The sequence below is a fragment of the Oryctolagus cuniculus genome, chromosome 15 (genome assembly GCF_964237555.1).
Source record: "Oryctolagus cuniculus chromosome 15, mOryCun1.1, whole genome shotgun sequence".
NCBI lineage: Eukaryota > Metazoa > Chordata > Mammalia > Lagomorpha > Leporidae > Oryctolagus > Oryctolagus cuniculus.
In genome coordinates, this window is record NC_091446.1 from 38,284,800 (window position 1) to 38,312,526 (window position 27,727).

Consider the following 27,727-nt stretch of genomic DNA (forward strand, 5'->3'; position numbering starts at 1 on the left):
TTCCTGGGGTTTATTTTAAAGGTTTCATTGATTGCCTTTTGCATTTAAACTTAGACTCCATTTGGAATTGATCTTTTAAATTTTTATTTATTTACTTATTTATTTGAGAGGCAGAGAGCAATCCCATCCATTGGTTCATTCTGCTATGGCCACAATAGCTGGAACTGGGTGGGCTAAAACAGAGTTGGAAGCTCAATCCAGATCTTCCAGATCTTCCACATGGGTGAGCTGGACCCAATTACAGCTGCCTCCCAGTTCTGAAATAGCAGGAAGCTGCATTCATTTGCTGGGTCAGGGATGAACTCTACTCTGATATGTGACATGAGTATCACTGATGTCTTAACCACTAGGCTAAACCCTCAGTCCTGGAATTATTTTTATGTGTAGTGTTGTAAAGGTAAAGGTTTGGTCTTTTTTTTTCCATATGGATATTCAGTTGACTCTAATACTCTTTATTGAAAACACCATTCTTTCACCACTGCAATGATAACATTTTCATAATTCTTGTGACCATATATATGTGGATTTGTTTCTTGACTTAAATTTTGTTCCACTTGTTCATTTGCTTATTCTATTTGCTTATTGTGCCAGTAACTACAGTTAATTGCTGTGACTTCATAATAGATGTTGATATCTGATAGTATAAGTCCTCTAATTTTTTTTTCTTTATACCTATATTACCGTGGCATTCTTGGCCTTTTGCATATGAATATAATTTTAATTTAGTAAATATGTACTGAATACCTGTTTATTATGTGGTTGGCACAGTGATGGGTTGTGGGAATATAGTCTTCCATGAGATAGGTGTGGTCCTTTCTTTTCAGTTGAGAAAGCACTTAGAGAGGATGTGTTGAGAAAAGGTCCCAGGAAGGGGCCCCAAGGAACTCAATATTTAAAGTCAGCACAGAAATGTAAGAAAACCTAAATGTAAGAAACCGAAGAAAGGAGAGCATGAAGGATGCAAAGAGGGAACGGTGTATTCAGAAAGTATGACCAGTGATGTCAATGTTGCTGCAAGGTCAAACAAGATAGACTGATAAAACATTCCACTCAACTTAGGTCAATGTTTATTGTGACCTGGGAGAAGCAATGTCTGTGGAGGGGTAGGGTGTGTGTCTTTATTAGATTGTAAACTCTTAGATGAGAACAAAGTTCCCTGCTCAACTAGTGCTTAATGAATGTTATTTCATTATGGTAATCAAATGATCTCTCTACTACTGAACGTTGTAAGGGCCAAAATGGTTTTCTATTTACCACTCTTCTTCATATCCATTTTGCAGCTGATGGAAAAGTAATTGCTCTTCTAAATGAAGTATAATGTAATCCTTCTTTTTTTTTTTAACTTTTATTTATTTATTTATTTTTTGACAGGCAGAGTGGACAGTGAGAGAGAGAGACAGAGAGAAAGGTCTTCCTTTGCCATTGGTTCACCCTCCAATGGCCGCCGCGGCCGGTGCGCTGTGGCCGGCGCACCGCGCTGATCCGATGGCAGGAGCCAGGAGCCAGGTGCTTTTCCTGGTCTCCCATGGGGTGCAGGGCCCAAGCACCTGGGCCATCCTCCACTGCACTCCCTGGCCACAGCAGAGAGCTGGCCTGGAAGAGGGGCAACCAGGACAGAATCTGGCGCCCCGACCAGGACTAGAACCCGGTGTGCCAGCGCCGCTAGGCGGAGGATTAGCCTAGTGAGCCAAGGCGCTGGCCAATGTAATCCTTCTTTAACCCTTGGTTGTTTTAGATAGTCAAAAACCATTATTTATTGATTCATCCATTTGTCCATTTATTCAGCAAGCGTATATGGAGTAATCACTAATTTCTTCTTTTTTTGACAGGCAGAGTTAGAGAGAGAGAGAGAGAGACAGAGAGAAAGGTCTTCCTTCTGTTGGTTCACCCCCAAATGGCTGCAACGGCAGGCGCGCTGTGCCTATCTGAATTCTGGAGCCAGGTGCTTCTCCTGGTCTCCCATGCGGGTGCAGGGCCCAAGGACTTGGGCCATCCTCCACTGCCTTTCTGGGCCACAGCAGAGGGCTGGACTGGAAGAGGAGCAACCGGGACAGGACTGGCACCCCAACCCGGACTAGAACCCGGGGTGCCGGCGCTGCAGGCGGAGGATTAGTCTATGGAGCCGCGGCGCCAGCCCTCACCAATTTCTTAGACTTGTATCACCATGCTAGAGATAGAAGTAAGGAAGGGAAAGAAAAAAAGAAGTCTGGGAAGATATATTTGACCCATGGATATCTCTGTGAGTTAACTCTGAAAACTCTGTTGTTATAACCTTTAATGAGTACTCAAAAGGGAATTATGGTTATACTCCATAACCTAAAACTAAGGTTTTAGAAAGTGCTTCCTTTTTGGTTAAATTAAAACAGAATTTCAGTACAGAAGGGCTTTGTACTTGTTGAGGGTCCTCCTATAACTTGTTTTTGCTTGATATGTTTATACTTTGGTATGTATGTATTTGCTTCTTAGATTTGAGTGCTCATTTTAGGAATGAAGGAGCAGAGATTAGTAAATTTGTAAATACAACAAAAATACCATTAAGTATGGGCAGTGCTAATTATTTGTTATCATTTATCAAGGGTTGTAGCCAACATTTATCTTTTTCCATTGTGTGAAGTGTAGTAGAGCCGCAGTTGGGATTAGGTAGATAAATAAGTGCCCAGGTAAACCATTTCAAGCACATCTGAATAACTTAAAATTTTCTAGTGATAAAATCTTGACATATTAATTTGAAGTACCTTAAAAATTTGTTTTTTGAATCTGTAAGGATTGTATGAAGCAAGTTTACGATTTTTTAACTTAGGGTACTGAAAATGTAGATGTTTGGTAGGTTAGCAGAGTCTTCAGGAAGATTAACCTTGAGTTGATCCTTGAAGACTCTGAAATACAAATGGTGAGAAGTGGAACTTTCTTTAGGAGGATAAGGGAAGAGAAAAAATAGGGAATGTAAGCTAAAGTCACAGTAGGAATAAGCAAGCATTTGGTTATTTTACAAGAGCTTTTGGCAGATTCATTCAAAGTGATTCTTTTCTTAAATTGTTGGTTTGGGTTTTTTCCTTTGAAATAACTAGAAACAAAGACTACTAAATGCTGCCAATTAGTGGTCTCTGGCAATAGTTCAGTTCTAATTGGTGAAGAAGGGAAATAGAAAATTCAGAGAATTTAAATGATGTTTAACATTTTCTATTCCAAGTTCAATCAGCATAGTCATCAACTGACATTTACTCTGAACCCCTTGGTGAATGGCACGGAACCAAATCCCATAAGGAATATTCTCTTTTGCCTACGTGAGCAAACTGGTTCTTGAACTATTGCTCTCAGAAGCTATAGATAATAGCAGTTGATGTTAACATGTTGTGATTCCAGCCTTGGAATCATGATGTTAAAACAGGAAAAACTGTACACACACACACACAAAACAGAAAAGCAGTATCTATTTTTTGTCTTGAATGAAGAAGTCACCATCCAACACAGTGAAACACTAAACATACACATTTTAAAAAATATCTGAGCAACTATTATTTTAGAATAAAAATTTAGTTTTATTTGATGAATCATTGCATGATTAATGCAAAGTAAACTTTCATTTTGATTAGTATCAGTAAGGTGAGTTGATTAGAGCATATCAGATTTAAAATGTTATACTCACTTCTATCAAAAATTCCAAACAAGTCTTGATGGATGAGATATAAAAAATGTTTGACTAAAGCAGATATAAAAAATGTGTGACTAAAACTTGTTTTTATCTGACCTCCAAGATTAAGAACATATTTGATATTACAGTATTTTTCATTCTATATTAAAAGTGTTGCTTTTACATGTGGTCAGATTAAGTTTTTATTGTTCCCATCTAGTTGCCCCTCCCTTGCTCTACCTCTCCACCCGAGTCTCTTTCTCTTTACTTGGGTTCCTATTGCTGGCTATCCAGTCAGTACCATTTTAATACCATTTAAGGTAGCTCTGCTGGATATACTCTGAATTCCGAGTCTAGTTTCTCTTTTAACCTGGATTCCTAAATCAAATTGACAAACGGGTTTTCTGTCCCCCCTTTCATTTCATCAACTTGTGATTTAGATCGGTTAGGAAGATATAATGTAACCGGGAACAATCTCTTCCCCGTAGAATCTGTAGTTGCGAGGCTTCCTCCTTTCCTGGCTGAACGTGCTGAAGTCAGGCAGAGTACCTCGTGAAAGACTTCAGCCCCCACAGTTCCCTGTGTGCGCATGCCCTCTCTTCCTACAGTTGTCAAAGTGCTTTTGCCAGAGCGGTCACATAATCAACCTGAAAGAAGAAAATAAATACTGTACACTTTTTAATTTGATCGATCCTTAAAAACTGGACACACAAAGGTAATTGCTAGTAAGAATTTGTTACTTGAAATTGGGTTATTGCATGCAAAAAAAGATCTATTGTGTGTGTGGTGGGGGGAGGGGAAGGAGATATCTATTTCTCAGACTTTGCTGTAAATAAGCAAAAAGAGAGAAAAGAAAAAAACTGAAAAAACAAACTACTTACTTAGGCAGTTATTGAGAGACATTGAATATTAACTTTATATTCTATTTTAATTCACTGCTTAGCTTTTTGCTTAAAATGTTCTTATTTATTAAAGGTAGGTCTTGACCTTGACAGAGTGAATTTTATGCACAAAGTGAAATTTATATCTTTAAAGAGTGTTGAGAAGAAAAATGGGTGCTCCTGGTATAACAGTTTAAAAATTCAACGAATATGTTAATATTAATTATAGCTATTATAAAATATTCTGAGTCCAGGTTACTTTTTTGCTGTAGTACAGCATTAATTTGTCCACCAAGAGCATGTAGTTTAAACTGAAAGCATTAATAAAAAGCATTGATACCAGCAACCGGAAAAGCTGGGTGATATTAAAATTATAATCAAATGCATATTTCAGCCATGATGATAGGGCTGTTGTAAAGACAATTTAGTTTACTGGCAATGACTCAAATCCTAGATTATAATGGTTTGCTGCAGCACTATTTAAACCAAGTATGAAAATGTCTCTTTCTATGACCATCTTCTTTGGCAGCAATATAACTTTGTGCTGTTTGAATCCAAGCTTTGCTTGCCTCTTTGTGTTGTGTTCTAAAATACTGATCAAAGCCATTGTTTTAGACCAAGTGAGCTAAGGCACATAAAAGCAATCTTTAGTAGGTTTTATTGGTAGTGTGTGGCAATTTTTGATGTGTATATTGGGGGTGGGCATTTTTTCTCCGGGGGTGGGGGCGGGTGGGGAGAAAGCAGGGGGATGAGGAGATGAAGAGTAGAAAAGAGAGTAAGGTAGCTGTGAAACATTTCCTCGAGCCTACTATTTAGTGTATGAAACTTTGAAATGAAAGATATCAGCCATTTTAATGGTAGTCTTTAATAAAATAGTAGAACTACTTTTAATCCCATTTATTGGTCTGACATTATTTGCTTAGTAGTTAAGAGCAGTAATACCTCCATTCTCCAATATTTATTTTACAATAGTTATTTTTATGAGGATGTGCAAAAGCAAAGCTTCTGTGTGTATCTGAATACCCTTTCACAAGTGTTCTAAGAATGACGCTTTTCTGAGTTAATTAAGTGCATTAAATATATTAATAACTTTGTTGCAATTATACTGAATCATCATCTAAAAATAATTGTACGTTGGGTCATATGCTCCTTCAACACTTCAAAATATTTGTTTTCAGGGTCTCAGCACTGTAATATTAATATATTTAAAACAACATGTTCTAAGGGACAAGCTAACTTAATGCTAACTACATATATGGAAATCTCCTGGTTTTGAATGATTACTGTTTTCTTCCTTGAATAAGGAAATAGGCTATAAGGCAACAGTGAATATAGCCCTTCTATGTAAAATGGAAAATACCATACACTCCTTAAATCACTAAATGAAGCATTGATGGCGATGCACTATAATTACTATGTATGGAATTTGGGACTTTATATTCCTCTATTTATAACACTTTTGCTAGCATATGGTAATTCCGGGTCTTCAAACCATAGTCTTTCACTGCTAATACTAGTGATAAGGGAATGGATTCTAAATTTGCCAAAGTCTTGTGACCAAGGCAGAATACAAAAATGAAAATCTGGCAACCCCCGAATTAACTTGACTGTCTGCATAAATCTGAGGGATTGTTAAAAAGCCCCACCCCCACCCTGTTTCACGGTCTCTCCTCTCCTCCCTCTCTCTCTCACCTCAAATCCAACCAGAAGCATTTCTCCACTCTGCAGAGAAATTCTCAGGCTCCTGTTGAGACCTGAAGCACTGAGATGCCAAGAAATCTCTTGTGCAGCAGAATTGGAGACAAGGAAATTGGAGAATAAGTGGAAAAACCGTAATCCTTAGAGTATCAAGACGCAAGCACTTCCAAACGTTTCAGCAGGTTTTTACGTCCTTAAAAACGGTGGTTTTCAAATGTCTTCTAACAAAATGGAGTAGCTGCAGCTACTGAGAAGCCAGAGAATGATTGTGCAGCTGAGTCCTCCTAACAAATGCCAAGGATTTCCTCCCTCGTGGCTCACGGCAGCTAAATGAAACAATTATAAACGCAAGGAGGCAGCTTGCTAATCAAGAGGGATAAGGCTGCTGTTTTTTTAGTGCTCGAGCTGGGGAAGGGGAAAGAAAGGGTTGTGCGTGCGGTGTCTTTTTAACCTTGCTGAAGGACGCAGCAGTATTTATTGACGTATGCAAATAACTGGGGGAGGGTGGTGCTTGGGAAAAAACAGGAACCAGAATCAGTTTCTCATTGCAGGGTGAACACTCTGAGTTCCGGTGAAGGGAAAAGAGACGTGGCGAAATTGCTGTCTTTCTGTCTTATAAGCACATCTCTCACTCACACAGAAAAGGAACCGAGACATCAGAAAGGGTGAAGACGCTCACAGTATTTTTAGAGACTTTGCGCAAGCCCCCACCCCCCTCCCCAGCCCGACCTGTTCTTCTAAATGGGAGATTATGGATTTGCATTGCAATTGGCTAGTAGCGGCAGCACTGGATTTTCGCAAGTAAAACACCCACCCGCTTCAGCGAGGGGCCTTAATGATCACTTTGACAATAACGCATCTCTCTTTTTTCCCATTTCAGCTGCGCAAACCATGCAGGATGATTTACTGATGGACAAAAGCAAAACCCAGCCCCAGCCCCAGCAGCAGCGGCAGCAGCAGCAGCCCCAGCCCGAGCCCAGCGCAGCCGAAGCCGCGTCCACGCCCCTCTCCTCAGAGACCCCCAAGCCGGAGGACAGCAGCGCAGTGCCGGCCCTGAGTCCTGCCGCGGCCCCGCAGGCCCCGAACGGCCCGGACAAGATGCAGATGGAATCGCCGCTCCTGCCGGGCTTGAGTTTCCATCAGCCGCCTCAGCAGCCGCCGCCGCCGCCTCAGGAGCCCACGGCGCCGGGCGCGTCGCTGTCGCCGTCCTTCGGCAGTACTTGGTCCACGGGCACCACGAACGCGGTGGAGGACAGCTTCTTCCAGGGGATCACCCCAGTCAACGGGACCATGCTCTTCCAGAACTTCCCGCACCATGTCAACCCAGTCTTCGGAGGCACCTTCTCCCCGCAGATCGGCCTGGCGCAGACCCAGCACCACCAGCAGCCGCCACCGCCTGCACCGCAGCCCACGCAGGCGGCGCAACCCCCGCAGGCGCAGCCCCCACAGCAGCGCCGGTCGCCGGCCAGCCCCAGCCAGGCGCCCTATGCGCAGAGGAGCGCCGCCGCGGCGTATGGCCACCAGCCCATCATGACCAGCAAGCCGTCCTCGTCCTCGGCCGCCGCTGCCGCCGCCGCTGCCGCCGCCGCCTCGTCGGCCTCGTCCAGCTGGAACACGCACCAAAGCGTGAACGCCGCCTGGAGTGCACCGTCCAACCCGTGGGGCGGCCTGCAGGCCGGCCGGGACCCTCGCCGGGCGGTTGGCGTGGGCGTGGGCGTGGGCGTCGGGGTGCCTTCCCCGCTCAACCCCATATCACCGCTCAAAAAGCCCTTCTCCAGCAATGTGATCGCACCGCCCAAGTTCCCTCGCGCGGCCCCACTCACCTCCAAGTCCTGGATGGAGGATAACGCTTTCCGGACCGATAATGGTAACAATCTGTTGCCATTTCAGGTAATACCCGGGTGCACCTGCCCACACCTTCCTCTCACCCTGCCTCTTTTGCCCCTTCTTCCCTGCATTTTAATCGTCCACCTGTTTTTGTTCTTTAAGAAGGGCAGCAGCACCCAGCTCCCCAGCCTTTTGCCAGTGCCTCCAGTTCACTGGGGCAGTTGCACTCGGCAAGATGAGGTTGGGAGAAAATTGTGACTGCTTGAGGAATCCTATTTATGCACCTTGTTAGGGTAGAATAGGGCCTCTTTGGGCTTATTTAGTCCTTCACCGTGCCTGCGCCTGGTATTTTGACCTTCTTTGACAAGTAAAGCTGCAAGTGTATGGCAGAGTGCCTACATAGTCCCAGGATGAGTAGGCTTAGATTCCTATCATTTTAAGTAGCTACACATTTCAGGTTATGCAATCCAGGCTCGGGATGCCGCCTGAAAGCCGTCCACACCCAAACCGCCCTGGCCTCACTGTTAAAGAGGTTAACAGCCTTTGAGTGGTGCTATTTCAGACAGTTGCATATGCTCAATTAAACTAACGTGAACACATGTGTTTATGTCTCACCAAGGTGCTGGAATCATTAATAACAATCGGCATATTGCTCCTGCCGGGAAAATTATAAGTGTGAGATTCCAATAAACACCCAGAGCGCTGTAAATGATCGAGGTGGAAGAATAGAAATCCTAGGGCAGCTCTTCCCATGTTACCTAGAAAAAGGATTTAGAAATTGTTCGGCTTTTTTTTTTTTTTTCCAGAGGAAAGAGACAATAGGACACGACCTTCAGAGCCATATTGCAATGGAGTCTATTTGCTAGCTAGCACTGAAATATTTAAAGCTGCAGTGTCCTTCACCAGTTGGATTATTTAAGAAGACAATACAGATCAATTACACCATTTGAAACTAGGCAAAGTGAAAGTCTTGCAACTTTAATGAAAAATGAGTCTTGTGTCTTGGTGTTAAATGCCAGTGAAAAACCCAGGAAGTGCTTCAGACAAAAAGATTAAATGGAGAATGCCCTTCTTTCTGTTCTTGTTTTCTGATCCAGTCCACAGCCACAGCAGCTGGCAGTGTTCTGGACATCCTGGGTTGGAAAGTGGTGGTGAGGATATGTATTCACCGGGTGGGGGGGCGGCTTTTGCTCTCCAGCAAACACTCATCCTTCTTTTACAAATTGATGTGGCTGTAAGCTTTAAGGCTCAGTTAAAAAACAAAGAGAAAGGAAGGAACGCGGAAGGCTCCAGACAAGACCCAATTTGGGTGGTCAGGAAAACCCAATGGAAATCCTTTGAGTGTTGCAGGAAGATGGCGGAACTGACAATTTGACAGAGGCAATTTAAAGTGTCAGGTGTAATTGGAACCTTCATTTTGTTGCTCTTTACATTTCAGATGTTTGTGATGGCTGCCATCCATTAAGGAGGGCCTGGAGTTATTGAGAAGAACTTGACTCTAGATTAGAACAGGAATTATCATTCTGGATAGTCCAAGGGAGCCAAGGAATCTTTAAGTTGTGTGTTTGAGAGTTTTTAATGAGAGGATCTTGGTAAATTTTCACAAGGGCCCTTCAGATATGGGAAAATTTAATATTAAGGAAAATATCTTCCCATTTTCTCAAGTTTATTTTGATAAAATAAGGAGACATCGCAAGATGATTCGTTTGATAGAGAAAAGAAGAAATCTGCTTTCTGGAATTTATGTGCCTGCTTTTGGAAGGGGTAGGGCAGTTAGGAGAGGCCCTCTTTCTAACATCCCTGTTTTTATTCTGACAGTTCCTACCCACATCCAGACTTAGACGGATAACCTAAAATCGTATAAGGAGGTTTGGAGCTTGGGAACTGATAGTGTGGACAGACCTAATTACCTTTTTCTAGGAGCTGAGTCTGAATACACAAGCCTTTGATTAACTGGCTCCCAAAATGGAGATTGGGAGAGATTAAAATTCACAAAATTTCACCAGGCCCTATACTGACTAGTGTGGGTGATTGCCAGTTATTTCTCAGCAAGCTATTGACCAGTGGTGCTAATAAGAGCCAAATGGACTACATTGGATTTGATCTCTTTGTATCCTTGGTGGTGCTACTGAGTAGGCAAAAATGGCCAAAAGATTTATATGAGAAGATATTTGATTGAAAAAAATGAGCATTATTTATTTAACTTCTGGAAGAATTACATACACATGCACGTTATGTCTCAATTCTTTTTCTTTGTTAAAATGGAAAGGTAGAGTTTTGCAGGACTGTTAGAACCAGAGAACTAATTTGGCTTGGAATATTATGAGACTTCATTGCAATTTGTGTTGATAGCTACATCAGGTATACTTAAAAAACAAAAGCAGAACATCTTGCATCTTGTGTACAGATTTTTTTCTTTGTGCATTTATTTAAATAATTTTTCTAAAAATGAGAAAATAGCAAGTAGTGTTGTTGACTTTTTAAGATTTCATTTATTTTTGAAAATATATTTTTCTTTAGGTTGAAGAGTTTATTTAATAGAACACCAACTTATCAACTCTGATCTACCCTAATGTGCCTTAATATTTTTTAAAATATTTTTTAAAAAATCCATGCATCTACCCCAGTACTTCCTAATTTTCTTTTACCAATGCCTACCAACACAATAAGTTTTTTGAACTTTGCTTAATGTGGTTTATATTGTAAAAGCAATAACTATTTGAATGTGGTTTTCCAAAGTACATGTGCTTCCTTATTCTAATAAAGTTGATTTGCTCTCCTGGGTTGGAGTGGCTGTTCCCTCTGGGATTACTTACATCTAAAAGCCACTTCATTTCTATAAATAAGGCCACTGAGGTCCACGAACTTCTTTGCTCCACATGAGTTCAAATGTGAAACTTCATATGAAGTCTGTAGCATAGTGTCTGGTCTGAAGTAAAGTGTCCTGTAACTGTTAGGTTACCCTTATTATTCTAATAGTGACCAAAGGCTCTGCATTATCTAATCTAAGTATGGGTTACTGATTTTTCATGCAGTGCAACTTGGATATTCCCAAACTTGTATGTAATGTCACTAGTATTTTTCTGTACACTCAGGATTGTGCATGTACTGCAGTGCAACCTAAATATTCGCGAACTTCAATGTAATGCCATTTGTTCATTTTCCCCCTCTGATAGTACCCTCAGGATCCCAGCCTCTGGTCATTGTAATGACATGGTAATCCAACATTTACTATGGGGTAGGCCCTGTGCTAGGCATTTTGAATGTGGTGTTTCACTGGAACTCCTTTGAAGTAGAGGACTATTACTATCCTCATATACTAACAAAGAAATCAGGCCGGCGCCGCGGCTCACTAGGCTAATCCTCCGCCTAGCGGCGCCGGCAGACCGGGTTCTAGTCCCGGTTGGGGCGCCGGATTATGTCCTGGTTGCCCCTCTTCCAGGCCAGCCCTCTGCTGTGGCCAGGGAGTGCAGTGGAGGATGGCCCAGGTGCTTGGGCCCTGCACCCCATGGGAGACCAGGAAAAGCACCTGGCTCCTGGCTCCTGCCATCGCATCAGCGCGGTGCGCCGGCCGCGGCGGCCATTGGAGGGTGAACCAACGGCAAAGGAAGACCTTTCTCTCTGTCTCTCTCTCTCACTGTCCACTCTGCCTGTCAAAAAAAAAAAAAAAAAAAAAAAAAACAAAGAAATCGAAGGTCAGTGCATTTACACACAACTAGTAACTGGCAAAGGTGGGATTTGAACTGAGGCAATTTACCTCCAAAGCTGATGGCTCCTACCCCCTTGGCTTTAGTGCCTCTATGACATCAGTTAATAGTGCAGTATAGATGCAGAAGAATCTATGAGATATCCTGGCAATAGTGCTTTAAAAGAATTTTGTATTTGCAGAAATAGAGGAAGAAAAATATCGTGACCATGGATACACCACCAATAAGATTGAACAGTTGACAATATTTTCCCTATTGATTTATTTAAACTATCTAATTTTGAATATTGCATTTTTTGGAAAAAATTCAGATTCTGCTTTGTCTTCATCTTTGCTTTGTCACTCTCTTATTCTTACATCCCAAGTTAGCAGTTATAGAAAATTTTATGTTTTCTGATGTAAGTCTAGTTAAATATAATTTAGTGTTAATTTTGCTAGTGGATTATCAATAACAGAAGAAGAAATTACTTAATTTGTGAGAATATAAATGATATTAAGAAATAAATATGCCTACTCTTTAAATTTTAGGAAACACCAATGTTTTTCAACTAACTTTTATTTTTTAAAAGAAACCTGCATTTTCAGGAAGTAATATAAAATTTCTAGTTTATACATTTTTTAAAGATTTATTTTTATTTATTTGAAAGAGTTACAGAGAGAGGGAGGGGAGGAGGGAGAGAGAGAGAGAAAGAGAGAGAGGTCCTCTGTCCACTGCTTCGTTCCCCAGATGGCCACAACGGGCCAGAGCTGAGTCGATCCGAAGTCAGGAGCCAGGAGCTTCTTCCGGGTTTCACACTTGGGTGCAGGGTCCCAAGGATCTGGGACATCTTCTGCTGCCCTCCCAGGCCATAGCAGAGAGCTATGAGAAGCAGCCAGGACTAGAACTGGTGCTCATATGGTATGCTGGCACTGCAGACCAGAGCTTTAACCCACTCTGCCACAGTGCCAGCCCTGAATGTTTTTGAATAAGGATGGTGTGACCTATATTTAAAACTGAAGTTTCCTCTCTAGTTGCTTTCTTAACTACTGGTCTAATGCAAAACCACTTAAGGCCCACCCAACCCCACAAACTGTTTCAGAACCTATTATGGCATGATTGATGTGAATGCCAGCCAAGCCACATTATCTATATTCTATTTAAAAGAGGAATTGGTTAGGAAATACTGGGTTTTCTATGCTACTGAAAACATTAATTTAATAATTTAGACTGTATTCTTCAAATTTGCATGTTGAAAAATGGTTAGCTTTATATAAACTCTTAACAACCTTGCAGTCAGTTGTTGCAGAAATACAATCTTGGACATGTAATATTTTTAAGTATCCTCTGAGAAAGATACAATATTCTCCTTGCATACCTTTTTCCATTAGTTAGCTCCATTAGTTAGCCTATTTCACTGTCTTTCAAGGGCTGCACAAATCATAATGATTATTCAGTTGAAACTGGTTGTCAGTGCTCTGATGATTTTTCAACTGTTTTGATCAGCACGTATCAAAAGATTTGGCCTAACAAAGTAAACAACTCCGATATAAAAAATTTGATTAAGCCATGTGGATTTTACAGAGGAAAGAATTAGATGGAAGGGAACATACGGTAATGAACAACCCATGAATCTTGGAATGAGGAAGACACTAGTCAAAGCCTTAGCTCTGTCATTAGTATTCAGAGTCAAATCCCTTCTCCAGGGATTCTTTTTCCTAGTCTGCAAAAATGGAGGGGAGGTGGTGGCAGTGAGTGTGCAGCATGAATGCCTGGCTTTTGGGATTGCTTTATGAAACAGTGTGTACAGAGTGTTCTGAAAATTAGATACTGTTATAGGAATACTGTTATGGCTCTTGGATGACTGCCAAACATCAGAGTGAGAGTTTAATAGAGGAAATACTGTTGATATTCAGTAGTCCAGATTTAAATGCTCGCTGATGACATCTGGAAGTAGAGAGGGGTTAGAAAGATGTGTCCAGCATGAGTGGAAGAGCATTGAAAGGCACTTTGTGTTATTGACTGCATATTCTAGAAAGAGAGGCTGCTCTGAGGGCTTAGGAGTATAGACTTGTGTCACAGGAATGGTGTAGATTTGTGGCGATCTGTATCTGCTTATGGCTCATTCAGGTTTAAGAGTTTTCCTTGCTCTGTGAACATTTTAATTGCTGATAGGAGAAATGCTTAACCTCTTAAATTTCCCAACTGCTACAAGTGTAGGTTTTGGTAGTTCTGGAGATCCTAAGGCTCTTATTTGAAGGTCCTTAACACCACTTCCCTGGAGGCCATAACTGGCTCTCTGAAGGGGCCAGTGTGGTTGTCAGACATGTAGCCCCAGATTTGGATCTTGAGAGTTGAGATAATGGAGCCCCGACTTCAGAGGGGCTCTCCTGGGAAGGTTGCATGCTTGCAGTAGTAGCCTCACAAGGTATTTTGTACGGCTGACCCTTATACCTTGTGGACAGCTCGTTCTGTGTAGGCTCAGATGCCCTTCCATCTGCTAAACTTCAATTCTGCTGCATTTAGCTTTGGTACCCTTTAGTGTTCTTTACAGGCACTGGGCATATAAATTTCTTAGTGTGAAACTATTCTAATATTTACATTTTGACTAAACTTAAAATAGAAAAGTACTAGTGAATTAAAATACTGCAATAACTTAGCATGTTGGAATAAAGCCTACTCTTTTCTCCCCAGAAGCACTATTACATAATTCTCAGAAATAATAAATGTTATGACATAAATCTTTGTTGGTAGGCCGCAGAGGAGATATACAGAAATGGGCACCAAACTGCCTTTATATCATTTGATCACAGAAGTTATATGCACAAAGAGAGGAAACATTGTGTACTGATTATGTATGCATAGGCTATTGTACAGCCAAATAGCTTCATTCCTCAAACATTCAAATTCATTTCAAGGCCAAGATCAAATAGAACAGGAGAAAAAGTAACTTTCTTTGGTAACTCAATGCAACCAATTAAAGGATCAGTGCTACCAAGTCCAGAAGACCTAGAAATGCCTAACAGTAGGGGTGTTCATTAAATGGAAATTTAAACCGAAGTTCCAGTTCTATCTTTTAATTCAAGAGTATAGTATATTTAACATTTTTCAAGACAGGTTTTCTGTTCTGATATTTCTCTTCCAGGCAACCATAGAATATGGTAATATAGGTGAATGTATTTAATGTCATAACTGATATCTTCAGTTTGTAAAAATATATTATCTGTGCTATCATGTTTTATGGAGACCCCATAGTTTCTGGGTTGTAACTTTGTGTATATAGGCCAAGAAATAAGCAGGGTTCTTCTCTGATACCAAAGGTTTATGGCAGCTAGTAGATGAGACCTCTAGCTCTCATCTTATCAGTTAAATTTTTTGGTACCTTTTCATTGTCTACAAACTCATCCTTTAAAAAAATTTTTTTTAAATGTATTTGAAAGGCAGAGCCGGATGGGGAAGAAAGAGAGATTTCATCTGCGGTTTATTCCCCCAGTGCCCACAATTGCCTAACCTGGGCCAGGAACCTGCAAGCCTGGAACTCAGTTTGGGTCTCCCGTGTAGGTAGTGGGGACCCAACTACTTGAGCCATCATCTACTGACTCTCAGGGTGTGCAATAGCAGGAAGCTGGAATTGAAAGAAGAGCTGAGACTTGAACTCAAGCACTCCAATATGGGGTGCAGGCGTTACAAGCCATGTCCTAGCTACTGAGTCAGGTTCCCACCCCCCAACTCATTCTTTTAGAGTTAATTTACCCTTTCATGATAACCTGGTTTGTTTCTGACTTCTCAAGTCGTTATTCACAATACAACTGACCAGAATGACCAGAATTGTCAGGGTAACTCTGACAATAACACTTAGGGATATTAAGGAGAGCATGGACATTTAGCCTAGTAGTTAAAATGTCTGAGTCCTAAATTGGGACTTGGGTTCAATTCCTGGCTCTAGCTCTCAACTCCAGCTTCTTGCCAATGCAGACCCTGGGAGACAGCAAGAGTGGCTCAGGTAATTGGGTTCCTACTACCCACTGGGAAGAACTGGATTGTGTTTGCAGATCCTGGCTTTTGGCCCCAGTCTTACCTTGGTCATTGTAGGTGCTTAGGGAGTGAACCAGCGGGTGAGAACATTTCTTGCCTCTTTTTGTCTCAAAAAATTTTTTAATTTATTTATTTGAAAGAGTTATACTGAGAGCAGAGGGAGAGAGAGAGAGAGATCTTCTGTCTGCTGGTTTACTCCATAGATGGCTGCAACAGTCGGGGTTGGTTGGGCCAGGCCAAAGCTAGGAGCCAGGAGCTTCCTCTAGGCCTCTCTTGTGGGTAACAGGGGCCCAGACTTGGGCCATCTGCTGCTGCTTTTCCGAGGCCATTAGAGGGAGCTGAATCAGAAGTGGAGCAGCCTAAACATGAACTGGCCCCCATATGGGATACCAGCATTGCAGGTGGCAGCTTTATCTGATATACCACAATGCTTGCCCCTAAATGTATTTTTTAAAAGAAGTATTCAGGAGTGAATTTCCTGACTAGTAGGCTAGTAAAGAGCAGGTTATAGTAGTCCCATTCAGCCGTTCGTTCACTCATTCTAGGCAGGTGGGATTGGAAAGCAGAGATGTAAAGGGCAACAGATTTTCTGTCTGAAATATTAAGGGGACAGGTGTTTTGTCCAGCAGTTAAGATGCCCACATTCCATACAGCAGTGCCTGGGTTCAAATCGTAGCTTCACTGCCAATTCCAGCTTCACCCTAAATGTGCCACCTTGGGAGGCAGCAAGTGATGGCTCATTGGGTACCTGCCACTGTGTGGGAAACCTGGATTGAGTTCCAGGCTTTTTGCCTTGACCTGCCTGAGCCTCAGCTGTTGCAGGCATCTGGGGAAGTGAATCAGCTGATGGGAGCTCTTTATGTCTGAACTGCAAATAAATAATTTTGTTAAAAAACAAAGATGTAGTAAGATCAGAGAACTGATTGGGGATGAAAGTATTTCAGAGGAAATATCTTCTGACAATCTACCTCCCTGTTCAAACTCCAAGAATCCTAGTTTTTAGGTTCCAGGTAAGTAGCAGTTAAAGGAGGCAAGAGGTAAATGTACCAAGAAGCACCTCTCTTTTGCAATCCAAGGTAGAAATTCTCCTTTTCTGTTTTGGACTAGAGAAATAGAACCTAGACCTGAGGAGGATTAAAAGTAGAGAAGACTAGTAAAGTTCATAGATTATGGAGCAAGGCAGAGATAACTTTTGCATCAATTATCAAGTCTGTTCTTGTGTTTGCCTTTAATTTTATGAATAGACTATTCAACTCTGCCAAATTGCTTAAAATAGTTGTAAACAATAGTGGAATTCTAATGTTAGTAAAACAGTTAAAGAAGGATAGCCTAAGTACTGTTTTGTTAGCTGTGTAACTATTACAGAATTCTCTGATCAAAAACATAGCATTCACGTAGTTAAGTTTCTTTGACTGGAAATTATAATCCATGTACTATAGCTTTTGGTTAGTATTGTACTTTAATGTCCTTCTCTAAATAGATGATGGTAATACAAAGAGGAGGACCAGAATGCCAAGTATTGCCTCACCTTTTTCACACAAATTACCTTATTTAGGGCCAGCACCGTGGCTTACTTGGCTAATCCTCTGCCTGTGGCACTGGCATCCCATATGGGCGCCGGGTTCTAGTCCTGGTTGCCCCTCTTCCAGTCCAGCTCTCTGCTGTGGCCCAGGAGGGCAATGGAGGATGGGATGGCCCAAGTGTTTGGGCCCCTGCACCCGCATGGGAGACCAGGAAGAAGCACCTGGCTCCTGGCTTCGGATCTGTGCTGCGCCAGCCGTAGCGGCCATTTGGGGGGGTGAACCAACGGAAGGAAGACCTTTCTCTCTGTCTCTCTTTCTCACTGTCTATCTGTCAAAAAAAATTTAAAAAAATTAAAAAAAAATTACCTTATTTAATCCTTACATGTTCTTGTGAGTTAAGGGTTATTATTCTAATTGAGATCCAGAGAATACTTGATTTGCCTAACTAGTAAACTCACAGAGCAGGAATGGAAACCTGGGTGTTTTTGACTCTACCTTCTGTTGTTTCATTCTACAGCTACTGCTTACCTCCAATCTTGTCATATGTCATCTTCAGTATGCCTTTGGTGTTGTACTCTTCCCTCAGATCTTCCCTGCCTCCCCTCATCCCTCATTGTCTTTATAGCATTTCCCTCCCTGCCATGGGCCAGTTTATTTTTGTTTCTGCACAATAGAACATGGGCTTCCCAAGGGCAAGGATTCTTCTGCTTGCCCCACAAGGGCAAGTATCCACAGAGGTTGTGACAGTACCTAGGATTTTATAGGACATGGCAAATATTTATTGAGTATAGTATAGTAATTATTTACATTTATGAAATATTAAGCATTTGTTGATCATTTGCATGTTACCAGCAGTGTAAGAGTAACTTAACTTTATGAATAGGTAACTGGCCTCTACCAGGAGTCAGGCAATAGGGATTAAAGATGAGCCATGTCCCATCCTCAGACAACTCCTTGGCAAGCATGTATTAAACTATAAGATGATAAAGTCTGAAACAGACTGTGATATGTCTTACAGAGAAAGCTTATTTTATTTTAATCAGGGGGCAAATGATTAAGTTTGTGTGATTGAGAAGGTTCTAGGAAAGTTTTCATAGTTTTAAGATATTTTCAAAGTTTTTTAATTTTTAGAGTAATATGGTGATATTTTAGAAAGTTCATGGAAAATTTAATTTTAAAGATAGTTATTTTGGTGCAAAAAATCTGAAATACATATTTAAAGGATCTTCAAAAAGTTCATGGGAAAATGCATATCATAAAAATTTTGCATGGATTATAAAACCTCTGTGCACCAAAATGAACACATCTTTTAATTCCATTTTTCAACAAATGTTTTGAAATACCCATATACATGTTCACTGTTTAAAATGTCAGTGGAAAACAGTGAAAAATTGCACTTAATTCTGTTACCCATAGATGAGTATGCTTCATGTTTTGCTGTATTTTCTGCAAATTAGCTCTTTTATGTATCTGTACAATATTTGTTACATAGTAAGAATCATTCTATATGCCCAATTTTATGGCTTTATTTAGCATTTCATGTCATTAAATTTAAAACATTTTTGGTGGTTACATGATACTTCATCATAAAAATCCCTTATAACTTACTAAAATATTTCCATGTTAGGAGGATTCAGATTGTTCTCAGCTTTTTTATTTGTGTTTTTTTTTTTTTTAATTTTTTGACAGGCAGAGTGGACAGTGAGAGAGAGAGACAGAGAGAAAGGACTTCCTTTGCCGTTGGTTCACCCTCCAATGGCCGCCGTGGCCGGCGCGCTGCGGCTGGCGCACCGCACTGATCCTATGGCAGGAGCCAGGAGCCAGGTGCTTTTCCTGGTCTCCCATGGGGTGCAGGGCCCAAGCACCTGGGCCATCCTCCACTGCACTCCCTGGCCACAGCAGAGAGCTGGCCTGGAAGAGGGGCAACCGGGACAGAATCCGGCGCCCCAACCGGGACTAGAACCCAGTGTGCCGGCGCCGCTAGGCGGAGGATTAGCCTAGTGAGCCGCGGCGCCGGCTTGTTTGTGGTTTTTGTGTTCAGTTTTTTGTTTATTCACTTCTTACGTTTGAAATACTCTTCCATGACATCTTTGGTGAAAAGGGCCCCTACCAACTGGGCATGCACAGGCTCATCACAGTTGGATGCAGGCACATGAAGATGGGCTTGACACTTGTCTAAAGCTTTGGCAGCTTTATGAATTTAATGTGCGAAGCCATCATCATCCCCCTGTAAAGCAAGGTTGCCATTCCTTACACCTCTAGGCAATGCCTTTCTCAGTCATGGTGGTGGGTAATGGGTGAGCCAGATCTCAAATATACCTGAGCCTCTGTTGGGCTCAATGGTGATAAAGTGTTTTCAGTTTTTCAACTATGAAAGGTAATGCTGTCATAAACATCTTTTGACATCTTAATATTTCCTTTAGAGCTGAGTGGGCAAAGTTCCATAAACAAACCATGGAATGGGATTGGAGTTGTAGTAAAGAAGGTTCTTTTAAGCAGAGGGTGCACAGGCAGGAAACAGTATGGTGTGCTGAGAGAACAGAAGGTAAGAATAGAAAGAGGAGTGAAGCACCTGTGAGATGAAACTGGTGAAATATGTAAGGTCAGCACACAGGGGGAATTCTAGCATACTGTGTCTCCTGCCTTCTTGAGTAGGTACATTGAGAGATTTTTAAGCTGAGAAATTTTTAAGCTGTCATAAGGCTTTTAAGTTGATGAGTGAAGCAACCAGTTATTTTGGAAAGATTGTTAGGAGATAGAGATTGTCAGAAACCAAACACAGCCAGGAAACCAGTTGACATGTGAGGACCTAAATTGAAAGGAAGGAACAGCCTTGAGAAATAATTAGGAAGCTAACTGGAATAACTTGATGATTACTTGCTTGCAGGGAATAAAAGAGAGGGAGGAGTTTAGAATGACTCCTAGGTTTTTGGTTGAAGCAGCTGGGGAAACTGATCTAGAAGTGAAAATGCTTAATAATGACAAGTTGGATTTGCCATTCATGACTCAAAAACCAGGGTTTTACAGTGGAGGAATTCAGAAAGAGAGACTATATGTTTGAACAAATGATTTGACATGTCTTATCTACCCGTGATTTTGTGTAGTTCTTACTGTGTGGGAAGGAAAACCTTATTAGGATAGATTACTTCGTGGATGACACTCACTGCATCTGAGAGAAGAAATAACTAAACCATTTTTTTTAATAAAATTTTCTTTTTTAAAAAAGATTTATTTATTTATTTGAAAGGCAGAGTTACAGAGCGGCAGAGAGAGAGATTGATCGATCGATCCTCCATCCGATTGTTCACTCCCCAAATGGCCACAGTGGCCAGAGCTGTGCTGATCCAAAGCCAGGAGCCTGGAGCTTCTTCTGGGTCTCCCACACGGGTGCAGAAGCCAAGGACTTGGGCCATCTTTCACTGATTTCCCAGGCCACAGTAGAGAGCTGGATCGGAAGTAAAGCAGCTGGGACCCGAACTGGCGTCCATATGGGATGCAGGCCCTGCAGGCGGCAGCTTTACTCACTAAGCCTTGGCACCAGCCACAAAATAGCTACCATTCTAAGTCAAAAACTTTTTCTGATTCCAGCCTGATTTTCTTTTTATCGTATCCTGAGAATTAGAGCGTGCATTAGGTGATTAGTCATTTTGTTTGTGGGTTGTAGCCTGGTATTACAAAGAACTATAAAGAATTCCTAACCAGTCAATCATATGGGCGGGTCCTGGGCAATAACTTAAATGAAACTCAGTATCCTTTATTATTTAAGTTTAATAAACTCACTGAGAGGTCAGTGGATGGTATTAGCTGGTCTGAGCTATCGTTAATGAGATCTTAGCAATGTTGAGATTAGACCTTATGCAGTTTGTTTCTGCTGCACTAATACAAGGCTGACGGGTGATGATGAAATGTTTTGAAGCCTGGGATCCACAGAGCCACAGGTTGATGAACTTTGTGGGGGATATGGGGTAAAAGTACAGAAGTCACCAGAACTACATGTTGTATGTTCATTTGTATTTTTAAGTAAAGAGGTGGGCTGTACCATTCATTAAATTTCCCTAGGAGTTCATAACTCAAAAATGGTTAAGAACCACAGGTACAGAATAAAATCACTGTTAAATGGCACCCAATAAGCCTTTAAAAGTTTAATTTATTTGAAAGGCAGAGGAAGAGATAGCTTTCTTCCTCTGGTTCACTTTCCAAATGGCTCCAATAGCTGAGGCTAGTCTAGGCCAAAGCCAAGAGCCAGAAACTCCATCCAGATCTCAGACTCAAACTGGCACTCTGATATGGAATGTTGGCATTGCAAATGGTGACTTAAGCTGTTGTGCCATGATGCCACCCCCCCCCCACATCTTTGCAAGATTTTAAAAACTTAGGCCTCTTATAAATTTTTTTTTCTCTTCAAAGCTGAGAGAATACCCAAGTGCCTAAGAATTTTAATAAACGAGATTTTATTCCTCTTTTGTTTAGTTTTTTAAAAGCACTTTAATTATCTTTCATCAAAAATTTTTCGTATTTATATCATTGGCTTACTTATACTTAACCCAATCACATCATTACAGTAATACATTTAAAATGTTGGAAACAAACCCCTACCGATTTGTAGGTTAGCTTGCAGTCCATGTGGTGGAACAGGAATTTATGAATTTATTGGTCATAGGTGTTGAGTTTGCTATGGACAGTTTCCCTGGAAAGATGGAACTCATGAGTTATTTTTGGAAAGTCAGCTAAGTGAACAGGATAGTCCTTAATTTAGGCTGCTATAGCAAAAAAAAAAAAAAAAAAAAAAACCACATTCTAGGTATTTTCTACATAGCGGAAATTTATTTCTCACATGTCTAGATGCTAGAAAGGCCAGGATCAAGGTACCAGCAGATTCAGTCAGTGTCTGGTGAAGGCTGGCTCTCTGCTTCGTAAATGGTACCATCTTGTTGTGTCTTCATGTGGCAGAAAGGATAAACATACTCCCTTCAATTTATTTTGTAAAGTCACCAATTCCATTCATGAGAGAAAAACTCATATGAATTAATCATTTCCCTAAAGGCCTCAGAGCTCCTAATAGTGTCACTGAATTTTCATGTATTGCTAAATACAGAGTTGACCTCGTGTCCTCAGAACATTTCTACTTTCCCCATCTACTTGTTTGCTGCTATGCCATTGTAACCTAATGAAAGGAGTAGAAAATAGAGCTGGGAAGGAGGTAAGAGCTAGAGGATTGTAGGGTAGGGGGGCAGTTGTGAAATCATTAGGTCCTAAATCTGAAAAATAGACCAACTACTTAGAGAGAGGAGTTACACAAGATCATTTAGGTCTTTTGTTTAGCTTTGTAGCAAGTTAGCTACTGCTTCTAGGCTAGTGTTGAAAATTAACCATTATCTATTACTTTGTTTCTGTTGATCAAAAGTCCGCTTACCAAAACAGCATTTTGGAATGCAAATTAATGTTTAAGACACAGGAAGTTAAAATAGGATAGGAATAATTGGACTGGGACTGAAGCCAGAAGTCAGGAACTCCAACCAGGTCTCCCACATGAGTGATAGGAACTCAATTACTTGAGCCATAATGTTACTTTGCAGGGTCCACATTAGAAGGAATTGGAATCAGAAGCTAGAGCAACATATTGAACCCAGGTGCTCTGATACAGTACCTGGACATCTTAACTGCCAGGCTAAAAGTTTGCCCTTTTGCTGTTTTTTAAAGTGACTGTTTGAGATGGATCTTTACTAGGTACCCCATTGCCACAGTGTTCATTGAAGGGTAGACAAGTTTGTGGGGGAAGAGAAATATTACTTCAATCAATATAATAGTATTATCAGAATAATTGAATCTAGCTTAAAAAAAAAAAAAAGAACAAGCTCCCACATGATGTCTCACGCCTTAAATGACCACTATGGTGTGAAGCTGGGATCCAGAAATATCATCTAGATCTTCCATGTGGGTTGCAGGAATCAGTCACTTGAGCCATCACTACTGCCTCCTAGGGTCTACATTAGCAGAAAGCTTGAGTCAGAAGCTGGAGCTGGTCACAGAACCCAGTTACTCTGACTTGGAATGCAGTATCTTAACTGGCTTCTGACCTCTAGGCTAACCACACCGTTCTCTTGAATCTGGTTTAAAAGTAGTTGACCCTTACGGTACAAAGCCACATTCTAAATACTTTGAACCATTTTACTGTGCTGATGAAGTGAATTGTTTTGCAATATTTGTTAAATTTAACTTTTTGTTGATTTTTAGCAAAATGAAGGCAGAATAATTGTGTTAATACTTCAGGCTATTGCAAAGTAAAATTCTTGGTGAACAGAGAATTATAGACTATCTTCAAAAGCATTACAAATATAACACTTGAGATTTGGGCTGAATGGGGAGATTTTTTTAAAATCCTATTTTGACCTCAGATTCCTCAACATTCCAAATACTTGGGCTCCTCTTAAGTTCACAAAATTTTTATGTTTAGTGTTTTAGATCTTACCTGCCTACTTTTTTACTTGCTAGTACAGATAGTTCTATTTTACCTATCAACTCTGGTGTGAACCAGAATATAAAATGTTATTCCAGAGTAGCTATTTTAAAGAAGATGAATCGTAGAGCTATAACACAAGATTTTCATTTTAAAATATAATGGCATATTTGATAATTTAAAGGCTAAGATTCTGTTAAATGTGGAACATAGAAAAAGACTTATAGGAAATAGCTTAATGTAGAAAATTTGAGGCATGGATGGAAAAAAGACAGAAAAATACCTTGATAGTGAAATTTTCTTTTACATTGTGGAGTATAATAGAGTGTTGAATCAGACCAAGGGGGTTGAGGTGACATATTCTCCTGGAAGGACATTAATAATAGAGAATGTATTGAATACTCAGACATCAAATGACATTGAAAAAATAGTGAAGAAGATTTCAACAAAGAAGACAAAGCTAGGTAAAAGGATGCTTCAGCTTTTGTTACAATAATTAAATATTCAAAAAGGTAGCCATTTTAAACTATCCAGGAAGTTAAGCAGTTGCCCATTTTCTATTCCAGTTCTTTGCTAGCAAGTCATAGGCAAGCAAGCTGACATCAGGGATTTATATTAAGAAATTTCTTTTTAGGGGGTGTCATAAGCAAGTTGAAACTCAGTTTTTTAATCTCCTGGGGGCATGATCATAATATTCATGATGCCCCTAAGACATTTCATGTTTATACCAAGCCATCAAAGGAAGAAAGACAGTGTGTTCAGCATAATTTGCATTGCATATATTATTAATGATCTGGTCTGATGATTTCTTACAGAAGTCAGTATTGCAAAAAGACAACCTTTATAGAAAAAGTAAACATTGTAGATCTAGATATTCTGGAGACCTCTGTAGAAACTATCCATGTTGCGTGAAAATCTGATGCACTCTTCATTATGTTGTTTCACTTTATCATATTTTAAATCCATAGAGATTCACATGTTGTTACATGTGAAAATGCTAACTGGACTTTGAATTCAGTAAGTATTTACAAGGTAGATACTATGCTCTTGAATTTGTATTAGCCATTGTTGATGATAAATTCTCTGAATCTTGCGACTGGGTTCCACCACACCCTGACTACTGCAGCATAGTCTTCTATTCTTTCATTTCCCCTCCCCATTCCTTTATTGTACATAAAGTAACTGGTGTATGTGCACAAGCATATTGCATTTTTTTTTCTTTCTCTCCTTTTTTTTTTTTTAAACTAAATGGCCAATGGTATGTTTTGATTGACATCAAATGGAGATGGAATGGGGAAAATTCCTCGTTCTGTGAAAATACCCCCTTTCTCCATGAGTGGCATGCTCATTCAGCTCTTATCATTATATTCCAGTAAGTTATTTTGCTCTCACTGTTTTAACAAAACAAAACAAAACAAAACAAAACAAAAAAAACCAACAACATAAAAATCCTTGCATACCTTGTTTGCTTCGCGAATTTTAATGTTTTTCATTTATCATTATAAAACCAAGGACATTTTATTTTTATTTATTTATTTTTTGACAGGCAGAGTGAACAGTGAGAGAGAGAGACAGAGAGAAAGGTCTTCCTTTTGCTGTTGGTTCACCCTCCAATGGCCGCCGCGGCCGGCGCACTGTGCTGATTCGATGGCAGGAGCCAGGTACTTCTCCTGGTCTGCCATGGGGTGCAGGGCCCAAGCACTTGGGCCATCCTCCACTGCACTCCCTGGCCACAGCAGAGAGCTGGCCTGGAAGAGGGGCAACCAGGACAGAATCCGGCGCCCCGACCGGGACTAGAACCTGGTGTGCCGGCGCTGCAAGGCGGAGGATTGGCCTAGTGAGCCTCGGTGCCGGCCTCCAAGGACAATTTTATAACTTTTTTGTACATAGCTGTTACATGTAGGGCAATCTGTCTTTAAGTAGGGGTAAATTACTCTGAAAAAAATGAATCCTAGATAGTTTTCCCTTCAAGTCAAGCGTCTTGTTGTTCAAGTAAACTTCTTGTTTAAAAAAACAAAAAAAAACAAAAAAAAAACTAACACACATGAATGAGAGCATCTTGTGAAAGCAAAGTACTGATTGTGTGATCTGTTAGTTGCCATGAGTGGTTAAGGAGAAGCAAGATAATTTGACCTAAAATGGAGGGATGGAAGAGAGGGACAGACACCTGTTCTCCATTTTGTAAGATAAATAAGATTTGACTAGAGGTAATGGAATCCACAGTGAGGAAGGAAAAATGAACACTGAGTGAGACTGTTGGGTAGATCTTCCTGCTTAGAGCATAGAACTTTTAGACTTACTGAGAAGTAAGGTGGATTAGATGTTTCTTAGAGTAAAAAATAAATAAATATTTACAAGATTTCATTTCATTTTAAAGAGCATTTCAGATGTCTTTGCTACATGCAAGAAGACATGGAAGGAGGTAAGAAGAGATTAAAAATAACGGTGATGATGCAAAGTGAAGTTCAAAATTAGACTGCTGATAATGCTGATCATGATAGTGATAGAGTTTTGAATGTCTGGTTTAAGAATGAATTTTCTTCCAGGCTCTGAGGAGTCCTGAAGGACTGGAATCAAGGTAGTGACACAATGACAATGTATGTTTAGGAAGACTAGGGAGGTGGATTACAGAAGTATTTGTGTCTGCCATAGTGCAGCCTGGGGGCAAAGAGATTGCTAAGAGAGGGCTTTGATAGTTGTCTTGGGTTTAGCACAAATCCAGGAAAGTATAACTGAGAGAACCCCTACAAAGGACTGCTGACAGATTTACAATGTCTGAAGGTTCTAAGTTGTTTTATTTAAAAGGGTCTGCTTTTGAGCATTTGCTCCCCCCACTTCCTCGCATTCTTTCTCCTCTACTGGTTTTGCCCCAGCTAAAACTTGGCAACAGTGTGTTTCTCACACCGTTCTCCATGGGAGGTCCTTGTAAATTGAAATATAGGAGGGAAGAACAGAGGATGATATTTCTTCTTTCCCTGTTTGATACTTCCAGAGTACACCATTGCTGCCTTTTCTCTGTATTTAGCTATTTGAAGTCCAAGAAAACTAGTCTTGCCTGTTCTCATTCTCAAACTACTGATAAGATGTTTCTACTTCTTAAATTTCCTGTTCCTTACATTAGGTTGTGTATTATGGTGCTGAGGGGCTATTGAAGTAAAAATGAGTAGCAAATGTGTCATTAAAAATGGGGAAGTGAAAGTGCTGAGAGGTCATGCCCAGGAGTGCTAGCAACCCCTATTACTTTACTCCATAGAGTTCACAAGAGGGCCTTGTTTGTCCAACAGTTTATGTTGGCCCACCATGTGTAGTATACTCTTACATAGTCTGAAGAACAGGATCTGTACCTGTAATAGTTTTCATTAAAACATACTCTGGGGTGGACATGTGGCACATTGGTTGAGACATTGCCTGAGATTCCTGCATCCCACCTTAGAATGTCAGGCGTCAAGTTCTGGCTGTGCTGTCATGTCCAACTTCCTATTAATGTGCATCCTGGGAGGTAGCACATGATAGTTCAAGTAGTTGGACCCCTGCCCTTCAGGTAGTAGACCTGGATTGAGTTCTGGCTTTGGCCTAGCCCAATCCCAGCTGTTGGGCATTTGGGGAGTGAACAAGCAAATAGGAGATAGTTAATAATCCCTCCTCCAGCCACCCCAGTCTGTCTTTCAAATAAAATAAATAAATTTTAAAAATTAAAACCAGCATATCTCATTTTTTATATATACACATAAATGCAGATATGTGCATCCTATAAAGGCTAAATAGGAGAAATCTTGAGTAGACTATGTGATGGTGAGACAGTACCAATAAGCTAAAAGCCACAATTCTCATTGATTGTAGAAACGTTTGTCAGTGATCATAGTCATGTTTTGCTGATATGAATTTAATTTGATTTCTTGAACACTTGTTGATGTTGGTAAGACACTTAAGCTTACTGAGAATCAGAGGAAACCTGCCCAAGTTCCAAAACTGTATTATGTATTGTATTGACA

At 40.6% G+C, this 27,727-nt stretch overlaps 1 protein-coding gene across 15 annotated transcripts in view; it reads left to right on the forward strand.

Annotated features, from left to right (window-relative positions):
• Nucleotides 1-27,727, forward strand: part of CPEB3 (cytoplasmic polyadenylation element binding protein 3) — a 276,322-nt gene that overhangs the window by 40,307 nt on the left and 208,288 nt on the right. For 12 of the 15 annotated variants that reach the window (XM_051823381.2, XM_051823386.2, XM_051823389.2 and 9 more), the window contains exon 2: nt 7,091-8,100. In XM_051823381.2, coding sequence (XP_051679341.2) covers nt 7,102-8,100 — 999 coding nt within the window. In that variant the 5' untranslated portion in view covers nt 7,091-7,101. Of the gene's footprint in view, nt 1-3,708; nt 4,347-6,761; nt 6,876-7,090; nt 8,101-27,727 lie in introns of those variants that run through there. The other 3 variants (XM_051823380.2, XM_051823379.2, XM_070057622.1) reach the window with 3 other exon arrangements.